Source organism: Molossus molossus, unplaced genomic scaffold (genome assembly GCF_014108415.1).
Source record: "Molossus molossus isolate mMolMol1 unplaced genomic scaffold, mMolMol1.p scaffold_m16_p_10, whole genome shotgun sequence".
Lineage (NCBI taxonomy): Eukaryota > Metazoa > Chordata > Mammalia > Chiroptera > Molossidae > Molossus > Molossus molossus.
The window spans coordinates 21222556-21244485 of NW_023425345.1; the positions used below are offsets into that span (position 1 = coordinate 21222556).

At 52.7% G+C, this 21930-nt stretch overlaps 3 protein-coding genes across 4 annotated transcripts; 2 read left to right on the top strand and 1 right to left on the bottom strand.

Annotated features, from left to right (window-relative positions):
* Positions 1–371: 371 nt before the first annotated feature.
* Positions 372–14045, top strand: USP5 (ubiquitin specific peptidase 5). Its single transcript, XM_036251445.1, has 20 exons — positions 372–814; positions 3788–3913; positions 4163–4229; positions 4428–4561; positions 4710–4855; positions 5115–5299; positions 5744–5838; positions 6527–6720; positions 7333–7404; positions 7940–8027; positions 8155–8280; positions 8772–8925; positions 9263–9437; positions 10120–10208; positions 11007–11129; positions 11712–11855; positions 11930–12075; positions 12255–12408; positions 12693–12777; positions 13389–14045. Exons 1-20 carry the CDS (start codon positions 704–706, stop codon positions 13480–13482), a joined length of 2508 nt encoding a protein of 835 aa, XP_036107338.1. The 5' UTR covers positions 372–703; the 3' UTR covers positions 13483–14045.
* A 1096-nt stretch (positions 14046–15141) lies between these two features.
* TPI1 (triosephosphate isomerase 1) lies at positions 15142–18614 on the top strand. The gene is made up of 7 exons (XM_036252168.1): positions 15142–15390; positions 16566–16689; positions 16802–16886; positions 16961–17093; positions 17367–17452; positions 17813–17900; positions 18030–18614. The coding sequence occupies exons 1-7, from the start codon at positions 15174–15176 to the stop codon at positions 18146–18148; spliced, it is 852 nt and encodes a 283-aa protein (XP_036108061.1). The 5' UTR covers positions 15142–15173; the 3' UTR covers positions 18149–18614.
* Positions 18615–18664: 50 nt separating this feature from the next.
* SPSB2 (splA/ryanodine receptor domain and SOCS box containing 2) lies at positions 18665–21118 on the bottom strand. 2 transcript variants are annotated; one of them, XM_036252171.1, is made up of 3 exons: positions 20938–21118; positions 20038–20785; positions 18665–19089 (listed from the first exon to the last, which is right to left on the bottom strand). In XM_036252171.1, the coding sequence occupies exons 2-3, from the start codon at positions 20699–20701 to the stop codon at positions 18962–18964; spliced, it is 792 nt and encodes a 263-aa protein (XP_036108064.1). In that variant the 5' UTR covers positions 20702–20785; positions 20938–21118; the 3' UTR covers positions 18665–18961. The 2 variants fall into 2 exon arrangements, with proteins under 2 accessions (XP_036108064.1, XP_036108063.1); XM_036252170.1 differs by having other exon boundaries at positions 20932–21118.
* Positions 21119–21930: the final 812 nt, after the last annotated feature.

The following is a 21930-nucleotide window of genomic DNA, read 5'->3' on the forward strand; positions in this document are numbered from 1 at the left end:
AAGGGGATTTTTGTTCCTATCGCGTTGCGAGTTGTCCATCGTGAAACTTTAAGGAGTGCTAATCTTCGCTTTTGAGACCTTCGGTTTCAAAACCAAATGATTTTATTTAAAAAAAGAATAATTTTTTACGCCATTATGTATAGATTCAGGCGGAGATCGAGTTATGAAGATTTTTTGAGGCAAAACAAACAGTAATCCTTACTGGTTGACGGCATTATCAATCACTCGACTCCAACCCTCTCAAACTCCGCCTCATTGGGTAGCCCTTTTCAAACACCTAGAACACACCTGCCTTTCTATTTTCCGATTGGACAAGTCTCCAGGAAAGTCTCTAAGACTGGTTTAAACAACCGTCCATTTCTGCTCTTCAATAGAAGGCACGCGAAGGGACTGTAGGGGTCCCAGAGTGCGAGCCGCGAAAACTCTGGGGCCCACCTCGCGGCTCTACAGAAGCTCTGCCCAGGAAGAGTGGGATTGGTTCTTTCGACCATCGATTGCATTGGAGGCGCTTTCCATTGGCTTTAGTCAAGAGTAGGGCAGAGGGTGGAGCACTAGTAGGCAGGCTCTGTCCAACTGCCATTCTCGCGCGTCTTCCCTGTAGCGCAAGCACCTAACGAGTAGTGCTCATTGGACCGCAAGAGTAGGGGGTGGGGTACTAGGAACGGTGGGAGCTGCTCTGTGTGGAGGAGCTACTGCCGGTGTCATGGCGGAGCTGAGTGAGGAGGCGCTGCTGTCAGTATTACCGACGATTCGGGTCCCTAAGGCTGGAGACCGAGTCCACAAAGACGAGTGCGCCTTCTCCTTCGACACACCGGTAAGTCCAGTCCCCACGCCCTCGGCGAGCACGACTTCCTTCCATAGCCCTGGTCATTCTGCCGGGGCCTGCAAGGCTTGGGCTACCGCCTCCTTGCGATGCACCATGGGACATGTAGTCTCCCATACCACTTTCTGTCGTTGATTTTAATTAACTGGAGTCCTCGTGTGACTACTGCTCCCGGTAGCCACCGCGTCCGCCTCGCCCGCTCCCCGTCTCGTGGAGCACTGTGGGGATTGTAGTCGCTCATTGCCCTCTGCCGTTCTAAACTAAGGGCGTAACCCGGTCATCGGACTACATTTCCCAGGTGGATACCTGCGAAAGCCTGGGAGTTGGCCTTGTCTGTCGCGCATGGTTCTCCGGGTTTTGTAGTCTCGTGTAGGAGGGATGGGGCGACCCCTCACTATTCTGGGCCAGGGTTGGTGTTGGAGGGTGGGTACTGCAGTTCGTGGGCACCTAGTAGTAGGGAAGTGGCCTTGAAGAAGGCCGTTTCTGAGAAAGGCTGAGTTGCAGAGCTTCCACTCATGATTAATATGGACAGGGGGCGGGGAGGTGGGTCCTTGGTGGCAGGGAGGAGAGGAAAGCTCTAGTCGTTTCTCCTTTAAGATGAACCATTTCTGCGGCCCCTTCTTTTTCCCGCTCATCGCAGAAAGCAAAGGGAACCCTTCTGAAAGTATTTCCAGAGAGATGGTTTCTTTCTTGCAGGATACTAAGGCCCCTTTCCCATCCCACTCCCACTCTTGATTAGTTAGACAAAGCCGCCACCCACACCATGCTTCACGTTGTGCAGGCTCCACCCGGTACCTCCCTTCCTGCAGTTCTCCCTTCTGTGTCACCCGCAAACAGACAAGGCTCTGGCCAGGGCAGAGCCTGAATTGAGAGGGCAGCATCCTGATTGGGATCCGCCCCCCCACACCACCCCTCCCCTCAAGCCTCTCCTGGGCCCTGCCCAGGGTGTTCAGCCAGACCAGCTCATAGCCAGGAAAACTGCAAGTCAGAGTGGAAAGGCATCATTAATGCAGTGCTGAGTATAGGAGCATGATCTAAAGCCAAGTTCAGGATCACCGCTGATTTGTGGTTTACTTGGTTTGCTAGGCTTTGAGCTTGCCCTCAAACAATGTGCTGCTTCTCTGAAGTTTGGCTTGGCAAAGCTAAAAGAGGACTGCTCCTAGCAGAGTTCCAGGGTTCCCAGTCCTTGGCGAAACCAGCATGTCTAAAACTTCCAACAGAAGAGTTTAATACCTGCAAGTTTCCCCATGCCCCCAAGTTATCAGAGGCATGGCTCAGTGAAGCACCATCTTTCTCAGAAGGAAAAGGTTTTTCTTAATTACCAACTAATGGTAGGAGTCAGTGGGTTCCTTTTTATACTTCTGTCTCTCTCCTAATAACTGCTTTGAATAATCCAAAAGGGATTTTTGGCATTTTATTACACTTTCCTTCTCTCACCCCAAGTCAGGAGATCTCCAGTGTGGCTGAGTTGGCTTTGCTAACCAACTTCCAACCTATTTGATTATCTTCAAATTGCATTCATGGTAGAAAGAGAGCTTTTGTGACCTCCCTGATGAGAAATACTCTTATGTTTATGAATATTATAATCCGCACTTTTCTAGGGAGTGGTACACAATCTCTGCGACCAAGAACTGCATTAGATGATGCCCTATTTTTAATATTACAGCAGAGAATTTTTCAAGGCCACTGGGGCTTTTATTCCAGGAAGACGTTGCCTACTGTTACTCAAAACCTTGGATCTGAGGGAAAACTGTTGTCCCCAAATTCCTGTTCCACTTCTCCATCACTTTATTCACAAAGGCACTGGTAGATGTGCTCGGTTTGGGGGGGAAGCCCATCCTCTCCTGTCAACTGTGATTTAGAGTGGACACGTCTTTCCATCTTTTCTGTCTGGGTTATATGTGTTTACCTGTCTCAGCAAATGTTGCTAGATTGTTCTAGAAAGGAGATGGCTTTGAGATTGGAGGTTGATGGGACTTCAATGGGGATTTAGTTATTGGTCAGAGGGGAGGGGACAGTGTTGGCCGGAGAATACCAGACTTCATGTCCCTGCCAGGCTGGGTCCGGGTTTAACTGTGAGCTGCACACAAGGCATTGTTTCCCTGGAGCCAGGCTTCAGCAGGAGAGGAGGGAGAAGACTCAGCGTGGACCAGGGTTCAACTACCTAGCAGAGTATGTAAAGGAAATATCTGGTCTTATTGGCAAGTTCTGGGGTTAGATGTACTAGAAGAATCTCTACTTGTCCAGTCTGGTAGGTTTTCTTCTTTTTTTTTAACCCTCACCCGAGGACATTTTTTCATTTTTTTTGTTCAGATAGAGCGGGAGGGGGAGAGAGGAAGAGAGAGAGAGAGAGAGAGAGACATCAACATGAAAGGTACACATCGAGTGGCTGCCACCTGCACAACCCAACCAGGGCTGGGGACAAATTGCAACCGCGGGCTGAAGCTCTAACCGCTGAGCCAAACCGGCCAGGGTTGGTAGGTTTTCTTAATTCTGGAGATCAGATGGGGTTTGTCGTCGTGTCCCTGGTTTAGGTTCCGTGTCTAACATGCAGGTCTTTCCTCTCTGAGGAAGGACCCTTTTCCTCTCTGTAATTTCTGGTACTGGAAGTCCATGGTATTTGATCTCCATTTACTTTCTGGGCCTCTTGACTCCAGAGAAGAGGTGGAGGGAGTTCTCTGCAACTGATTGGAGGGCTCCAAAGAAGGAGCAAGGAGGAAGAGGAGTGGTGACTGATAGGTGTTGTTCAGCTCCTGGTGTCCTTGTTAGTTGTTATCAAAGGATGGGGAGAATCTTAGCCACGTACTAAGTACTAAATAGTTAAATGACTTACCAAGAGCCACAAAGTGTTAGAGAACAGAACCTTTCTTTGGGAACCAGCAGTGTTTAAGCCCAGGTCTTAGTTTCCCCACCTGGCCAGGCTTCATCCTCCCTGTGTTTCCTCCCATGCCTCTTGTCCTGCAGGAGTCTGAGGGTGGCCTCTACATCTGCATGAACACATTCCTGGGCTTCGGGAAACAGTATGTAGAGAGACATTTCAACAAGACGGGCCAGCGAGTCTACTTGCACCTCCGGCGGACCCGGCGCTCGGTAGGGATAGGGACTGGGCTGGAGACATTCTGGCACATCCCACTGGGCCCCCATTTTGAATCTGGTCTGTTTTGACTTCCTGTAGGTCTCAGTTTCCCTCTCACCTGTTTCTTTTGGTGTCATTACAACTCAGCACACATGTTTTTTAGCTCCAATCTCTTCTGAGATAACTCATTTCATCCTGACCATCCTCCCCATTTGTCCCTTGCCTAGTGCTTATTGCTGATCCTGCCCTTCCTGTCCTTGTAGAAAGAGGAGGACGCCACCACAGGCACTGGAGACCCCCCACGAAAGAAACCCACCCGGTTGGCTATTGGTGAGCACCTCTACGTTCCTATTCTTCCCTCTTAGCTGGTTTTTTCCTGCTCTCAGAAGTACTAGGAAATCCCCAACAGAATAGGCCTGATCAGTGGCCCTTGAGCTCTGGAAGGGACAAAGTAAAATGCTGTGTCAGAGGAGGGACATTTTCCTGTGGTCATTGTCCTGCTCTCCCTCTTCTTCCCTGTCTCACTAGGTGTCGAAGGCGGGTTTGACCTCAGCGAGGAGAACTTTGAGTACGATGAGGATGTGAAGATTGTCATTTTGCCAGATTACCTGGAGATTGCCCGGGATGGGTTGGGGGGACTGCCTGACTTTGTCAGAGATCGGGTATGAATATTTTCCTGCCCTACCAAAGATTTTAGGGCAAGCGGGGCCAGAGCAGTGATGTCTTGGGCAAGCACTGAGAAAGCTAAAGACCAACTGCTAGAGGGGTATGTGGGGCTGGGTACTGTCTCTGACCCTCTGCTTCCCCCAGGTGACCAGTGCGGTGGAGGCACTACTTTCTGCGGACTCAGCCTCCCGCAAGCAGGAGGTGCAGGCCTGGGATGGGGAAGTACGGCAGGTGTCTAAGCATGCCTTCAACCTCAAGCAGCTGGACAACCCTGCTCGAATCCCTCCCTGGTGAGGCCTGGCCCCTCTACCTCGGGGCATAACCCCTAGAGCAGGGGCAAAGAGGCCACCCTCCTGGGAGATCTGGTGGGAGAGAGAGCCGGGAGCAGGATGATTAGGGAGACTTGGGGGAGAACTAATCAGGGGGATGTCCAGAGGAGAAGAAAGGAGAGAGATCTTGGATTGGCAGGAGCTCACAGAATCCCCTTTCTCTACCACTCCCAGATAACCCTGACTCATATTTCAGCTCATTTTTTTCTCCCTGGGTTAGTGGCTGGAAGTGCTCCAAGTGTGACATGAGAGAGAACCTATGGCTCAACCTGACAGATGGCTCCATCCTCTGTGGCCGACGCTACTTCGATGGCAGTGGGGGCAACAACCATGCTGCGGAGCACTACAGGGAGACAGGCTACCCATTAGCTGTCAAACTGGGCACCATCACACCTGACGGAGCTGGTACTCCCTTCTCTCCTCAGTCACCACCATGCTGAAATGTGTTTTAACTTACTCGTTCTCTGTGGCATAGATAATACATGAGTACATTGTCTTAATAAACAATGAAAGTATCGCAGATAAGATTAAATCTTCAGTTATCCTTCAAATCTCAGTCCCCTTTCTAGAAGTTATCATTATTTTCTGATTAGTAAGCATCTCTCCCAACCCATCTGACCCTAGAAACATCCCACAGTGTAGAGTCACAGTTAATTCCAAGCCTCACCCTGTATTGCCCCCTCTTCCCTGACAGCCATCTGCAGAAAGGTTCAAGGGAGCCAAATGGGTTACCCTACCGGCTCATCCTTCTGTCCCACCAAGACCCTTCAGGGCATGGGGTGGCATTGGTGCTTAGGCCAGTCCTGAAACAAACACCTCCTCTGACACTGCTCCTGCCTCCTGTCCTAGATGTGTACTCATATGATGAGGACGACATGGTCCTGGACCCCAACCTGGCTGAGCACCTATCCCACTTTGGCATCAACATGCTGAGAATGCAAAAGGTGAGGCCCATTCTGCTTCAGATTCTTTTTATTCTTGTCCCTGTTAGGCCCTTCTTCCTCTCCTGAGGCAGAAGACTGGAGCGAGTTGCAATTGCCACAGATATTCTAGTCCCCAAAATATGTGGGCTTTGAAGAACTTTTTAGAATTATTTGTTTATTGATTGAATACTCCTGAGTACCTACTATGTGCTAGTCACTAATAAGTCAGGTGTGGTCCCTGCTTTTGTCAACTTATATTCATGTGGAAAGGCAGGCGTTAATCATACACTCACACAGATAACTGAATAACTACCAACTGTGAGGGGTAAGGTGAAAGAGATTGGAGGGTACTGCAGCAGTTTATAGCAGGGGCACCTGGCCTAGCCTAGGCCATCAGGGAAGTTTCTCTGAGTAAGTTGTTGCTTGAGTGGAGACCTGAGGTGTGAGGAGAGGTAACTTTGGAATGGGAAAAACACTTCTGGCAGAGGGAATTACGTTCACTTCATTCCTTCATTCAAGCCTGATGACTAACAGTTCTCTGGGACAGTTGCTTGTGGCTGACTAGAACTTGGACTAGCTGATATCCAGCATGCCTCCGTAGTTCAGCAAATCTAGGCTCCAGCTGGGTATCGTCCTAGATCTTCTGAGACTTCAGCGTAAAACATCCAGGGCTGAGTCTCCCTCCATCTGAAGTGCCCCTTCCCTGCAGACCGACAAGACGATGACTGAGTTGGAGATAGATATGAACCAGCGGATTGGCGAATGGGAGCTGATCCAGGAGTCGGGTGTGTCACTGAAGCCCCTGTTCGGGCCCGGCTACACAGGCATCCGAAACTTGGGTAACAGCTGCTACCTCAACTCGGTGGTCCAGGTGCTCTTCAGTATCCCCGACTTCCAGAGGAAGTGAGTGGTGCCTTCCCCACCTGCCTCCTGGCTCTGCACCCCTAACATCCTAGCTCCTTTCATGGTCGCCAGCCTCTGGGCACACACCTCTTTCAGTTGCTCTCAGCACCTCTGTTCTAGCGCAGTTTTCGTTCCTATGACACTGTGGCTGGTGTTTTGTGAAGGGAGTGAGTCGTAGAATGGCACCATCGTCACCCAGTCACACACATACCCCACTGACACTGCAGAACACCAAATCCCGGGGCTCTCTGAGGCCTCCTGACTGAGTCAAGGGTAAGCAGGTGGTCTTTATTTTAGTCCAGTGACATCAGATAAGCACCTAATATGGACATGTAACACTTGGGGAGGGGAGGACTTAGGACACTAAGGTAGAAGAAAGGCAGATTCTTTAGGGAGGAGGCTGGGAAAGATTGCCTCACTGTGCTGCATGCTGACATAGTTGAGAAAGGGAGGAGGGCAGGTTACTAGAAAGAAATGGACTCTTAAGATTCAACCACAGAACTCTCCACTCTGGAAGGAACCTGTTCACTGAGCTGGTAGATAATTTCTCCCTTCACATTTTGGCTGAGCCCAGACCAAAGCCCCTCCATCTCTCCTTCCCTTGACTCCTAGGTATGTGGATAAGCTGGAGAAGATCTTCCAGAATGCCCCATCGGACCCAACCCAGGACTTCAGCACCCAGGTGTATGTAGCCAGGTCCTATGTACCAAGGCTGTTGAGAGCCTTGCAGCCTGTATGCTTCCTCTGTCCTCCGTGACCGCCTGCAGAGGGCAGCAGTTTAGCCCTGGCCAGTTAGATGCTTTCAGATGATCACCTTCTGGGCATGCTCTCTGCCTCGAGATAGGTTCCTGTGGAACCTAAGGTTTTCCACATTTTATTTATTTATTATTTTTATTTTTTTTAGTATTGTTTCTTTATTGATTTGAGAGAGAGAGAAACATCGGTGAAAGAGAACATCGATTGGCTGCTTCCTACATGCCCCCCCCCCCCACTGGGGATTGATCCCACAGCCTGGGCATGTGCCCTGACTGGAAATCAAACCAGCGACCTCTTGGTGCATGGGTCTAGTCACTCCGGCTGGGCAGGTTTTCCACATTTTAGAAAGTTGTCTAAGGAGGGCTTTGAGCCAGGATTGAGTTGGGGAGGAAAAGGTATAGACGGATATCAGATTATCATTAGCTGACTAAAGCCAAGTGTTTCTCTTGGGATGTTAACACAGGGCCAAGCTGGGCCATGGCCTTCTCTCTGGAGAGTATTCCAAACCACCCCCGGAATCGGGAGATGGGGAGCAGGTGTCAGAACAAAAGGTGAGTCTGGGATTTGATTCCTTTCAGGCTCTGGAATTATGGGGAAATTGAGATCTGGGGATGTCTCAAGAATGCCATTTTGTAGCCTCTTGAGCCCCCGCTAATTCTGTGCTCTGGCTCTGCCTAGGAAGTTCAAGATGGCATTGCCCCTCGGATGTTCAAGACCCTCATTGGCAAGGGTCACCCTGAGTTCTCCACCAACCGGCAGCAGGATGCCCAAGAGTTCTTCCTTCACCTTATTAACATGGTGGAGGTAAGAGCTCAGAAGACAGCAAGGGAAGACACTCTTCGCAGTCCATCTCTCCACCTGAAATTCACTCCCTCTCCCTCCTGCCCCTTCTTGTCTCTATCAGTCCTACCCCTGTACCTGGCAGTCTGCATGCATCTTCTCTGTGGTAGCGATTACACCCAAGGAGAATAGTAGAGCCAAGCAGCGGTCCTTACACTTGATAGGCTTGCTGCCTTATGAAGGATACACCCAAAGAAAATGCAATCAGGGTACTTACTACTTATCAAGAGAACTACAAGCATATTCCATCACAGTCCCACAGTGCTGAGACCAGGCCAGAATCAGGGAGGGGGTGGGTAATTGGGGAAGGCTTCTACTCTGTTCCTCTATCCCTGTGGTAGCCCTCAGTGGTAGTCTCCCTTCCCCTCTGCTGTCTCCTAAACCCCAGGGACCCTTTTGGGCCCCCATTCCCGTCCCTGGCTACCCAAACCTCCTCACCGGCTTCTTTTCCATAGAGGAATTGCCGGAGTTCTGAAAATCCTAATGAAGTGTTCCGCTTCTTGGTGGAGGAAAAAATCAAGTGCCTGGCCACAGAGAAGGTGAAGTACACCCAGCGAGTGGACTACATCATGCAGCTGCCTGTGCCCATGGACGCGGCCCTTAACAAAGGTAGGTGGCTCTCAGCCAGGCCTGGGTGCGAGTGCAGTCTGAGGGCTGTGAAGAGCACTTGAGCACCTAATAGGAGCAGAGCCCATGGTATGTCCTGCTCCCCCAGCCAGTGGTCTGAAGCTAGGCTATCATGGGGGAAGTAGGATTAACCTCACCCACAGCTCGTCAGAAGAGCTGTGTTAAGAAAGAGAAGCAGAATCAAATACGGACGCATGTTGGATGGGACTGAGGAGGCTGGAGGAGCTGACATAGCCATGGCCACAGAACCAGCAGGGCTGGGCTAAGGAGGGAAAGGGCAGCACCCTCTGAAGGATCCACCCACCAATTCTGTTACCAGAGGAGCTTCTGGAGTATGAGGATAAGAAACGGCAAGCCGAAGAGGAGAAGCTGCCACTGCCAGAGCTGGTTCGGGCCCAAGTGCCCTTCAGCTCCTGCCTGGAGGCCTATGGGGCCCCCGAGCAGGTAGAAGACTTCTGGAGCACAGCTCTGCAGGCCAAATCAGTAGCTGTCAAGTAAGTTCTGTTGGTCTGGGCCGAAGGTTTTGGGCCTGTGTCAGGGTAGTCCCAAAGATACTGTCTGCTTCTTTCTCATCCTGTGGTTCGTTTTTTTGGGTGGAATCTCAGGATTAAATCAGTTGAGGCTGATAATCTGGCCGTGGTGGGAACGAAGAGGCCCAAGCAGGAGCAGACTCTGATGATTACTACATATTACGTTGTCCTGCCCAAACCATTCCCTCTTCTCTCATGGCACAGGGTCACTTTGTGTGTGTGTGTGTGTGTGGTACGTGCCCCTAGCGGGAACCGAACCCAGGACTCTCTGGTCCGCAGGCCGATGCTCAACTGCTGAGCCAGACTGGCCAGGGCACAGGGTCACTTTTTAGCTTGCTCCCTCAGTCCTGGAGCACAGACACTGAGCATCAGTAGTGAACAGAATGTGGGTTTCCAGCAAATGCTTTTACTTTTTGCCTAATTGTTGTTGGCATGACCTTGAGATCTGTAAGAGTTCTTTGGTCTCAAGGGAATTCAGCCATCCACCCCTTGGCTGCTCCTGTCAGTAAGCCAGCCCTTCTCCTGGCTTCTGCAGCTCCTTGTTTGAAGATACTCTGATGCTTTCCAAGGCAGGATAAGAATATGGAGTATCTTCTGGGCTGAACCTTGGGATTGTCTGAGCACCAGGACATTTTCTCTTCCCTAGGACCACACGGTTTGCCTCATTCCCTGACTACCTGGTCATCCAGATCAAGAAGTTCACCTTCGGCTTAGACTGGGTGCCCAAGAAACTGGGTATGATGGCTGGGACAAATGAGGGAGGTTAAGCAGAAAATGCTAGAAAAAGAAGGGGCCTTTACTCATGTAAACTGATGTTTCTCTGTTTCTTCTGAAAGAAGAAAACATTACCTTAGATGTTTAAAAATGTGTCTAATTTGAAAAGCACTATTAAAAATATTAAAAGACTTTGACTTTTTAAAAATTTATTGATTTCAGAGAGAGAGAGGCATCAATTTGTTGTTCCACTTGTATAAACAAGTGGATTCATTGGTTGCTTCTTGTATATGCCCTGACCAGGGATCAAACCCACAACCTTAGCATACGAGGGTGACACTCTAATCAAATGAGCTACCCAGAGGGCCAAGACTTTGATTTTATAGTTACGATTTACAACTAAAAGTGATTTTCAAAGTTTTATTTTTATAATTGTTAAGATGTTTTCATTTTGATAATCTCAAAATAATTAGTTCTCATGGGTCTTACAGGCCCCTGCTGACTTTGAGAACTGATTTAACTTTATTTCCTAGAGAAGTTAAGGCTCACAAAAGTATAAAACCATTTTGTCCCACACGTTGGGAGGCTCCCTTCCATGCCCATAGCTCATTTGTGGTAGATCTGGAATCCAGGTCTCCTGACTCCCAGGCCCACAATTATTTTCGTCACACTGGGACCTCTAAGATTGGTGCTCTGAACAGCTCTATATTACAGAGCAGTACTGAGCTATGGGGCCAGGGCCTCAGATCACCAAAGTGCTTTTTCAGGGAGGCCTCAGGGAGCTCCTGAGGTGACCTTTTCCTGCCACTCCAATTACAGATGTGTCCATTGAGATGCCAGAGGAGCTAGACATCTCCCAGTTGAGGGGTACAGGGCTGCAGCCTGGAGAGGAGGAGCTGCCTGACATTGCCCCGCCCCTGGTCACTCCGGATGAGCCCAAAGGTAGCCTTGGTTTCTATGGCAACGAAGACGAAGACTCCTTCTGCTCCCCTCACTTCTCCTCTCCGACATGTTAGTGACTCTTTTTCCTGCCTGTCTCTATCCCTTGCTGATGGGGGTCTTCTCTGCCTGCCTCCCCACGACCCTGTCCTTTGTGTTTCTCTTGTCCTCCCTTTCAAATTTCCTCTGCCCTCTTTTGGTGGACTGAGGACTGACTGAAGCACGCCCAGCCACATTCCCTGTGTGGATGGCAGTAGCATGGGCTAATTGCCTCTCTGCCCTTGTCACCTCATTGGTTAGGGGCAGGGGCTACACATCATACTCCAGAAACAGGGCCAAAAGTGAGAACGGGCAAGGGAAGGGATCCATGGGGGATCTTAGCCTCGGTCCTGTGCCTTTAGGATACTGTACCCATTGTGTTGTCTGTTGTTTTAGTTCTGGAATAAGGTGCCAGGCTGTGGAAGAAAAATGCATGCAGTGGATGGGTGGGAGAGGGCTTGGGGGCTGGACTGTGGGAGGAAGAGGAGGTAGAGCAAATAGTGGCCCAAGGAATCAGTCACCGTGTCCACACTTCTCCCACCACAGCCCCCATGTTGGATGAGTCGGTCATCATCCAGCTGGTGGAGATGGGCTTCCCTATGGATGCCTGCCGCAAAGCTGTCTACTACACGGGCAACAGTGGGGCCGAGGCTGCCATGAACTGGGTCATGTCACACATGGATGATCCAGGTAGGCAGGAATGGGTAGCAGGGTGGGGCAGGGCCGCCATCCTCCCCCAAACACATAACCCTTCGCATCCACAGATTTTGCAAACCCCCTCATCCTGCCTGGCTCCAGTGGGCCTGGCTCCACGAGTGCAGCTGCGGACCCCCCCCCAGAGGACTGCGTGACCACCATTGTCTCCATGGGCTTCTCCCGGGACCAGGCCCTCAAAGCCCTGCGGGCCACGGTAGGGGCTGCCCCCAGCTCAGAACTGGGGCCTTTGTAAGCAAGACCAGGGACAGCCGGTGTGTGTGGCCAGGGTTGGACTCCACCCTCTTGTGGCTGTGATGAAGGAGCTGAGGCTTTCACTGGTGGTTTTCTTGCCCCTGAGCTTGTTGGAAATGTAATGCTTTCCTCCTCTCCAAGAACAATAGTTTAGAACGAGCTGTGGACTGGATCTTCAGTCACATTGACGACCTAGACGCAGAAGCTGCCATGGACATCTCGGAGGGTCGCTCAGCTGCCGACTCCATCTCTGAGTCTGTGCCAGTGGGACCTAAAGTCCGGGATGGTTCTGGAAGTGAGTATCCCGGGGACAGAGGACAGGCCTGGTAGAATCTAGCCAGTCTGCTACACCAGATCTTCATTCTAAGTCAGCTCTGCTTCTCTCAGGGGGGAGAGGGGACAGAAGCTTTTTCCAGTGACAGGCCTCCTGAAGGCAGGATTCTAGAAGGCAGAGATAGATGTTTGACCCAATACATGCCTGCATTCCCTGAGTTTGCGCTGTTAGACATATCTTTGGACTGTCACTCAAGGATCCCCTTCTCATTGTCTTCTCTGCCCTCCCCCTCTCTCCTTCCCTAGAGTATCAGCTCTTTGCCTTTGTTAGTCACATGGGCACCTCCACCATGTGTGGTCACTACGTCTGCCACATCAAGAAGGAAGGCAGGTGAGGGGTCAGCAGTGTGCATTTGGAATGGGGGAGTGGTGGTGGAAATGAGTAGGGCCATCCTGGAAATCCTTAGAATATTTGTGGAGAAGGTGAAGGACTGCCTGACGGGAGCCACGAATACACCAGGGGTGAGAGAATGCCTAAGAGCAAATATCAGGCAAACTGTAGCCTTAGGGCTGGATCAGGCCACTTGCTTTTGTAAGTAGTTTTAATGAGCATAGCTACACCTACTCATTTATGTGTTGTCTGTGGCTGTTTTCACGCTGCAGCAGGAGAATGGAGTAGTTATATCAGAGACCCGATGGCCTACCAAACCTAAAAGATGTACCTTCTGGCCCTTTACACAAAAAAGTTGCTGACCCCGCCTTACAGGAATGGGTGGGGGGGTGGCTGTAAAAATGCTAGAGGATCTGAAGGCATCAAATAGGGGAAATGACCTTTGTGAGATTGGGACATGCCCTTCAGACAGGTAGCAGCTGGACTGTAGGTTTGGGGACCTTTCCCCAGAATCACCAGGATGATCCAGAGGCTAGGTCGGAGAAACCCAGCTGAAGCATTGTGGACTGCCTGGTTTGTTCACCTATTCTACCTCTCCCCACCTTCCCCAGATGGGTGATCTACAATGACCAGAAAGTGTGTGCCTCTGAGAAGCCGCCCAAGGACCTGGGCTACATCTACTTCTACCAGAGAGTGGCCAGTTAAGAACCTGCCCTCACCCCTTACCACAGAGGGCAGGGGACAGACCACCAGGCATGAGTGAGAGGGGCTGGGGATGGACTACAGCCCACCTGCTCTGTACCCTTTTTCTTTTTGTCCCCGCAGCAGGGAAGAAGCTAGAGGTCTTAGTAGAATGGCCGAGCAAAGTGCAGGGGCACTCAAGAGACTTTGGGGATAGAACAGGAAGGGGTCGGGAGGGTGGCCACCTGTCTGTGAGGAGACTATGTTGCTTCCCCTCCCCTTGAACCCCCATTCCTCTGCTTCTCTAATCCTGCCAGCTCCTGGTGTGGAGGGGGCTTGTTTGTGTGTGTGTATGTGTGTGTGTGTGTGTGTGTGTGTGTTGCTTTGTGCAGCCTCTCCACAGGAGGGGGTGTCCCTGCTCCCCTTCCCTTTTTGTGTTTGCTCCCTGTATGGTCAGACCAGGAGGGATATGAGGGAAATGGGGACCCCCTCATCCTCCTGTCTAAGTCTTTCCCCCACCCTATCTCTTCCCTGCCCTTCTCTGGAAAATGCCAAAATACATGATGTGAATAAAAGTACAATGGTTACATTGTGTCCTGTTTGATACCTTGGAGACTTCCCTTCCCTGGGGCTAGCAGGAGGGCCAGTGTCCAAAAACTCCCAGCCCTGCCCTGGCCGGTTTGGCTCAGCGGTTAGAGCGTCCGCCTGCGGTCCGGAGAGACCCGGGTTCGGTTCCTGCTAAGGGCATGTACCTTGGTTGCAGTTTGTCCCTGGCCCTGGTTGGTCGTGCGGGTGGCAGCCACTCGATGTGTCCCTTTCACATCGATGTTTCCCTCTCTCTCTCTTCCTCTCTCTCCCTCCCACTCTGTCTGTACAGAAAAATGTCCTCGGGTGAGGATTAAAAAAAATAATAATAATAAAACAAAAACTCCCAGCCCTGCCCCTTCCGTAGGCAGTTCTCTGCTCTTCGGGAGTTTTGGAGCTCTTGGGAAATTGAGGGTGAGGTGAGTGCTAGGGACTGTCACATGAGGGAAAGTGGAGGGGAGTGACAGAGCAAAGCTGGGGGTGGGGGGTAGGGGAGAGCCCATCCTTCCAGCAATCACACACACTTCCACCAGGGGCCCCAAGTGAGTATTTCCCAAATGTCCCTGGTGGCTAGGGAGCCCTGGCCCCAGGCCCTGCAGTCTCTTGTCAGGCCTTGGCCAACTAGAGCAAAAAGTGGGATACTCTTGAAGGAGGGATTCTGAACTGCCTCTTTCTTAGTTGTACAGTTTCTGTGCCAATGAACCCTGTCACTTGTCTAATAACTGGGCTAGACTTACCCTGCGTGGGTCAAAGTTGCCTGCTCAGCAATCAGGTATATAGCTACGTGGATGTGGGGAGCTCCTTTTCCCAGAGTTGGAAAGATGCTCCTCAGAGGCCCCTCAGTCCCCTGAGTAATGTGGTTTAGGCCAAGCAGTCGGAGTGGTCAGATGCGCCAGCCAGTTCACCTGGGAACCACTGCTGGCGCCCTGAGAGCTGTAGTCTTGTAGTGACGGTTCCCCGAGCACAGGGGTTCATAGTGCTCGCCCACTCCCGAGTCAGGCAACTGAGGCTAACGCACTGAGCCCCGTGCCCCTAGAACGTTGCTACAAGAAGAGGGGTAACGTCAGAACAGTGCCACAAGGGCGGCGGGCGGGGCGGGGGGAAGGGCTTGCAGGCGGGGCGGGCTAACCATGGCAGAGGAGGCGGAGTTCTGTCTCACCGCGCTGTATATAAGCGGACAGTGGCCGCGGCTGCGCGGTGATCCTGACCTTCAGTGTGTCGGCTCCAGCACCATGGCGCCCTCCAGGAAGTTTTTTGTGGGGGGGAACTGGAAAATGAATGGGCGGAAGACGACTCTGGGGGAACTCATCAGCACTCTGAACGCAGCTAAGGTGTCGGCCGACGTCGGTGAGCCACACTGGGGTGGGGTAGGCATGGGAGGGGAGGGCGGGGAGGGCAGCGCCCTCTCCCGAGCTACCGGGAGTCCGTAGACGTGGGTGCAGGGCTGAGGACGAAGGCTGCTGGGGATCTGGACATTGACCCCGCAGCGCCATGGCCCCGCATCGGCAGTACCGGGGGTGGCTCGAGGGGGAAAATCAGGGCCACATTTAATGGTGCCCTCAGATAATCGGGCGGGAAAGGACTTTCTGGGTCTTCGGGAGGAAGATGGCCCCGAGGTGCGGACGGGGCTGCACCCCCAGGAGCTGGGCGTGGGAGCGGAAGCTAGCTCCAGCGGGCGATCGGGCGAGGCTGGCTGCAGCCCGGGAGTTGGGAGGTTGTGGGAAGTGGAGGCGGCTGAGTGGGCGTACTTGCCTCCAGCTACCTGCCCCCTCAGCCGAGCTCCGTGCGCCGCTGCACGTAGCCCGAGACTCCTCCCCGAGCCATGCCGTGCGGGCGAGTTCCCCCGTGCGCTGCTTCGGCCTCCGGACCTCCCTGCTCTGATCCTTTACCATCGGCAGCCTGGATAAGTCCTGCCTTCTGCAGAATGGGACTGAGCAGGTGCCAAACAGGCTGAGCCATTTGGGAATGAGGTGCGATACTACGGGTTTCTCCAATCTGGAACCGGGAAAGCGCAGGGCCTCTATGAGCCAGTCACCTCCCTGCTTACCTACCGGCAGAGTGCTGTCTTCAGCCCTTCCCATCCACCTAAATCACAGAACCACAGGCCTGATCAGAACAGGCATCTCCTTCTGGTTTATTCCCCAGGGCCCCAATATCAACCCAGAGTTGGCTTCTTATGCTTTTGTTAAAAATCCTTGTTTTGCCAGTGGGAATTGTTTTAGAAGGGAGGCTGGGTTGGCCCCCAGAGAATGCTGAGTCTAGGAGGTGCCCAGGCCCAGAATAGCCCAGGGAAATCAGAGCCTCAGCTGTTAAAAGAGCAGAGGGCAGGGCCATGGCCTTAGGAGCACCGGGAAAGCTATAGGAATTGGAAACAGGCCCAATCTGGGATCCGGACAAAGATCATCTTGCTGGGGTGAAAAGGGGAGGAAAACAGAACTAAGAAAAGCTGGTGAAGGCTAGGGAATTCTAGAGCAGTGGATGGAGTCTGGAGAATGAAGACTTCCTTGTGATCTCATCCTCAGAGGTGGTTTGTGCACCCCCCACCGCCTACATTGACTTCGCCAGGCAGAAGCTAGATCCCAAGATTGCTGTGGCTGCCCAGAACTGCTACAAAGTGACTAATGGGGCCTTTACTGGGGAGATCAGGTGAGATACAGGTGGGAGAGGGGGGTGTGGGGATCCTTCGCTCACTTTCCTCACGGAGTGGAAAGCCACAGGTGGGCTCCTTGTGGAACTGTGGCGTTATCTCTTCCTATAGCCCTGGCATGATCAAAGACTGTGGAGCCACATGGGTAGTCCTGGGGCACTCGGAGAGAAGGCACGTCTTTGGGGAGTCTGATGAGGTTAGTAACCAGGAGAAGAGATAAGAGATGCCTTATTCTAAGAGTGGTGTCTCACCAAGTCTGTTCGTCAACAGCTGATTGGGCAGAAAGTGGCCCATGCCCTGGCCGAGGGACTTGGAGTGATTGCCTGCATTGGGGAGAAGCTAGATGAGAGGGAAGCTGGCATCACCGAGAAGGTCGTTTTTGAACAAACCAAGGTCATCGCAGGTATCTCTGAAGGGACTTATGATCCTAGCCAAGACCATGGAGGCACAGAGGGTGGGGTCAGATGCCCTGTAGCTTGACTCGATCCCCATGCTGATAAAAGAAAGGGCAAGATGGGAACCCTTGCATCCTCTCATCATCCATGGTATTGACGCCTCTTGGAGTTCCTTAAACAGCCACTAGGGGGCAGCAGGCAACCCTCTTCTTTATGCCCTTGGTACCAAGCTGGATAGATTCTTCCTGTTCACACTGCCATATGTGATCTCTATCCCACAGATAACGTGAAGGACTGGAACAAGGTTGTTCTGGCCTATGAGCCTGTGTGGGCCATTGGTACTGGAAAGACTGCAACACCTCAACAGGTAACCAAGCCCAGAAGCCCCACCCTCATCGGTAACTACCCTGCCTGGGTAGAACTGGACAGCACAGAGACCATCTGGGCCAACCCTTCATTTTAAAGATAGGAGCCCCCAAACTCAGAGAAGAATGATTTGTTCAAGGACATCCATTCCAGGGCCTGGTGTGTGTGTGTGTGTGAGAGAGAGAGAGAGAGAGAGAGAGAGAAAGCGAGCGAGTGAGAGTGAGCCCTGGTGTTCTGACTGGGATTCCAGAGTTTTTGGGATTACCTGAAACCACATTGCCTCTCCACTGGTGCCCAGGGTTTTTTCCCCCTTTGAGGGAAGGCATAAAGAATCTAAACTTAGTCTGACATCTTGTTCTAGGCCCAAGAAGTACATGAAAAGCTCCGGGGATGGCTTAAGTCCAATGTCTCTGATGCAGTGGCTCAGAGCACCCGCATCATTTATGGAGGTGAGTGGGTTTGGCTCCAGCCTGAGGTGGGGCGGGCTGAGAACTAGACTTGCACCCTCCTTAGACATGGAGGTGGGACTGGAGTATGCCCATCCGATCCCTGACCATTTGTCCTCTTCTCCTTCCCAGGTTCTGTGACTGGGGCAAACTGCAAGGAGCTAGCAAGCCAGCCTGATGTGGATGGCTTCCTCGTGGGTGGTGCATCCCTCAAGCCTGAATTCGTGGACATCATCAATGCCAAACAATAAGCTCCATCCATCACCCCTACCCTTCCTGCTATGCCAAGGACTACAAAGCTTAGAAGCCCAATAACTGCTCCTCCCTCCCCCATCCCCACACATGCTTCTGACGGTATCACCTGCCCCTTCTCATAGCCTAGTCCAAGCTGTGCCTCTCCTTTACCATTTACACCTTTCCCTGTAATGGTTTGGACAACCCCATCTCCATTCACTATGATAATTGGAAAGAAACATGCCATCAAGGTGGTTTCTCCTTGGCTCAGAGGTGGAAGGGGTGGAGTTTGCTCATGGGTCCCCTCAGTCTCCACTGAAGGCAGGAAAGAGAAGCCATCCTCCTCTTGCACCATGGGGCCAAGGGCTGGGAGAGAGCCCTGTCCTCCCTTCAGAGGCCAGGGGTGCTGTTCTCACCCCTGATGCCAACACCTGTGTATGTGAGCAGTCCCACTTGGGGGTGAGAATAAACACCTGGCATTAAGCCTTGTGGTCCATCCTTCATTGTACTTGTTCCCACATCATTTCTCTTTCCTTTTTGAGGCAGTCCCAGGACCCTTGTGCAAAAAAAGACCACAAACAGGTTTTTACAATAGCATATCTCTTATTTGTACTTGAGGGAAAAAAAGTCCTGTGTACCAGGGTGCCACAGCCTGAATAACAGCTCCCTCTCTTCACCTTCAGGCTGTTGAGCTCTCCAGAACTTGGGTTGGGGATAGGGGCAGGGGCCTAGCCTCACTGGCTTCAAGTAGCTGGTCTAAGCCAGCAGTGCCTCCTCCCCTGCCCCTGGGGATGGGTGGCATCAAGGCCCAGCAATCTGGTATCACAGCGTCACTGGTAGAGTAGGTAGCGCTTCATGGCAGGGGGCAAGGGCAGAGCATATACCTGGCCCAGCCGGGTAGCCCCCAGTGCTTGGCGCACGCACAGGCGGCTCAGGTGCAGAAGGGAATGTGGCTCCGCTGGGAGAGAGAAGGAGGGGAAGGTAAGTAGGGGTGCAATCATCAGCTAGACATCCTCAAACTACAGGGTTCCCTTTTGCTCTTCTGCTCTGAGTCTGCTCCTTGATTGAGAAAGATCTAATGCACCCTGAAGTTTTGCATCTGCTCAAGGTGGGAGGCATCACACCCCCAGTCAGAGCTGGGGTGAAGCTCTAGGCCCTCTAAGCAACAGGCCAAAGTGGCTCTGACAGGAGCGGAGCTGGCCCAGGCTGATTCCAGAGAGGCCCTCGAATGGAGCTGATGAGATAAAAGGATAGCCCTCCACCCCACAGCAGCTCACCATGGGTGATGGGAGAAGAGACACCCAGCCTCTGCTGAGACAACTGCAGAGAACAGTTCAACCAACTCCAAGGCCTGGCCTCATTGGTTCCCTAAAAGAAGCCCCTCCCCTGCAGCCCCACCCTAAACCCTGGCTCTACTGCCCTTCCAGGTGTGTGTGTATGTGGTGGAGGGGGGACTCTATGGCTCCTTCCTGGGGTTTGACTGAGGAAGTAGGTATGTATGTGTCACAGGTCAGAGCCCAGGGAATCTGGGTACCTGGCACTGCCTGTTCTCTTCCTTTTGAATTTGTACACCTAACCTGGTATCCATTTAACGCTTTGCACCTCGGATCCAGGAGCTGACAGCTCTTGTAAAGCCCTAATCCCTTGAGTGCCTCCTTCCATTCTGAGGGCTCACTACTTAATAGCAAGTTTCATATCCAAGCCTCACCTTTACCTCTATTGCTGTTGGGAGGATTAAATTAGGTAACAGCTGTGAAGACCCTTAGCCATTCTGGCACTGAATAAGGGGTAGGGAGGTAGTCAGATAAAGGTTCGTTCTCTCTACTCTTGTAAAGTTGTTGAATTTCCAACCCAAACCACAACCACCAGTGATAGAACACTCTCCCACACCTACCCCAGGCCTCACCTCTCCTTTTGCCCAGGTAGCTGATGCGGACCTGGCACTGGCCCCAGACAGCGCTTACTGCCGGATAGAGGGTCCTGCCCTTCAGTCCTCGGAAGGCTGGCCCCAGGTAGGTGCCCTCAATAGCATAGCCCAGAGTTCCCTCCTCCATGTCCAGAACCACCAGCAGCCTCTCCGGCACTTCCAGCTGCTCACTCTGAGGTCTGGCTGGATATTGGGGGGCCCCAGGTCCTTTGCTCTGATGGTACAGCTTCCCCCGCCCAATGTCCCAGCCCCACGACTCGCTGTTGCTGCCCAGCAGCGCCACGTAGTGGTCAGCCTGCAGCGGGGCGAGGGCCGTGGCCACACCCACCACGGCGTGGGTGCCCCTCTGCTCCCGGGGCCAGCTGATTTCCCAGGCGTGCAGGCCTCGAGAGTAGCCCCTCTTACCCCGGGCCCCATCAGTGCTCTGGGCTACGGGCCTCCGCTCAAAACACAATCCCCCTTCCTTGACCTCGATGTTCTCTGAGCAGTCCTTGGGGTTCCAGCCGTGGCGCCGCTGAGTACCCAGGTCAGGAGGGGGAGCAGAAAGCAGTTCCTCCAAGCCTTCCGGACAAGAGTGGTCAGGGTACAAGGCCTGTGGGGTGGAGGAGCTGCTGCTGCCCCCAGCCAGGGCCGTCTGGCCCATGGAGGTGAGGAGCTGGAGGGTTCCCCGAAAGAGTCTTGTTGGGCAGTCTCTCTTCTGCAAGTTGCGCTCCCGTTCGGGACTGACCTGGAGGGGAGTTGGGAGAGAAGAGTGTAAAGTGCGGGGACCTGGCGGGGGCTCCTCACCCATGTACCCCATCCTTTTTACCCGTGTGTCCACTGCCCTGCTCCTCCCTCTCCGCTCCCCGAAAGCTCCTGGGCCCATCACCTTACCCTCACCCATTTGTCCCGGTATCCCGAGACTGGTGAGTTCGCCTCCTTCGGGCCTCTCCAGGAGCCGTCCCTCTCGTCCACCCGGTGCCCGCGTCACCGGTGGCTCCCGAACCTCGCTACGCTCCCCAGGCCGGGAGGTCGCCTGGCCTGAGGAGGAACCCGGCGTTAAGTCACCAAGGCGCGCGGGGAGCAGAACGCCGGGCGCTTCCGCCTCCAGTACCTCCCCCAGGCCTCGCCCCGCCCAAGTCCCCGCCCACGGGCGCCCTCCGGGGCGGTGAACCTTCTCATTGCCTCCCGAGGCCTCGCCCCCGCGGGGGACCCGTCGGGGGAGGTTCACATTAATAAGGTCGCAGCTGCGGAGGGCACGCCCCGCCCGGAGGCCCCGCCCCCGTGAGGATGCCTTCTCCGGCGGTTAATCCTCCTTGCATCGCTTTGGTAGCTCTGGAGGTCTGTTCTCCACTGTTAATACCTTTGAGCCACCTGGGCAACCAACTCCTGAGCCCCTAGATATGAGGGGCATTGTGCTGACCTCTATTTCCATGGTCCTGTGATTCTGGGCAGTCGCTTTCTGACCCGGTTGTGAGTCAGCCCGTTCTATGCCTGAGGTTCTGAACCCTGTGTTTCGGGCTCTGAGCGGTAGGTGTCATAGGTCTCCATTCTGTTCTAGTCTTCATCCTGGATGTTCAACCATTCCTAAACTGTAGGTCTCATTTGGGAGAGTGTAGTGGTTAAGATCTTGGTTGTGAGTGAAGCTATGTCACTAATTAGCTAGCTGTGTGACCTTGGGGAGGTTACCAAACTTCTCTGAACCTGTTTTCTCTATGGGAATAATGATGGTACTTACCTCACAGAGTTGCTGTGGAGCTGACATAATGCAGTCAAACACTTAGTAGGGAGCCAGGTGCTTAGAATGCATTCACTAGGCATATATATTATTGTTTACTTAGCATTTATCCTGCGGCCACTCTACAGAGAGCCAATATAATATAGTGGTGAAGG

What these genes read in the sequence shown, in the direction of transcription:
- USP5 (XM_036251445.1), top strand. Translation starts at nt 704, where the DNA reads ATGGCGGAGCTGAGTGAGGAGGCGCTGCTGTCAGTATTACCGACGATT. An exon ending in CCTTCTCCTTCGACACACCG is followed by an intron (nt 815 to 3,787) that starts GTAAGTCCAGTC and finishes CTTGTCCTGCAG; the next exon opens with GAGTCTGAGGGTGGCCTCTA. An exon ending in ACATGCTGAGAATGCAAAAG is followed by an intron (nt 5,839 to 6,526) that starts GTGAGGCCCATT and finishes CCTTCCCTGCAG; the next exon opens with ACCGACAAGACGATGACTGA.
- TPI1 (XM_036252168.1), top strand. Translation starts at nt 15,174, where the DNA reads ATGGCAGAGGAGGCGGAGTTCTGTCTCACCGCGCTGTATATAAGCGGA. An exon ending in GCCTTTACTGGGGAGATCAG is followed by an intron (nt 16,690 to 16,801) that starts GTGAGATACAGG and finishes CTCTTCCTATAG; the next exon opens with CCCTGGCATGATCAAAGACT. An exon ending in TCTTTGGGGAGTCTGATGAG is followed by an intron (nt 16,887 to 16,960) that starts GTTAGTAACCAG and finishes GTTCGTCAACAG; the next exon opens with CTGATTGGGCAGAAAGTGGC.
- SPSB2 (XM_036252171.1), bottom strand. Translation starts at nt 20,701, where the DNA reads ATGGGCCAGACGGCCCTGGCTGGGGGCAGCAGCAGCTCCTCCACCCCA. An exon ending in CTACCTGGGCAAAAGGAGAG is followed by an intron (nt 19,090 to 20,037) that starts GTGAGGCCTGGG and finishes TCTCTCTCCCAG; the next exon opens with CGGAGCCACATTCCCTTCTG.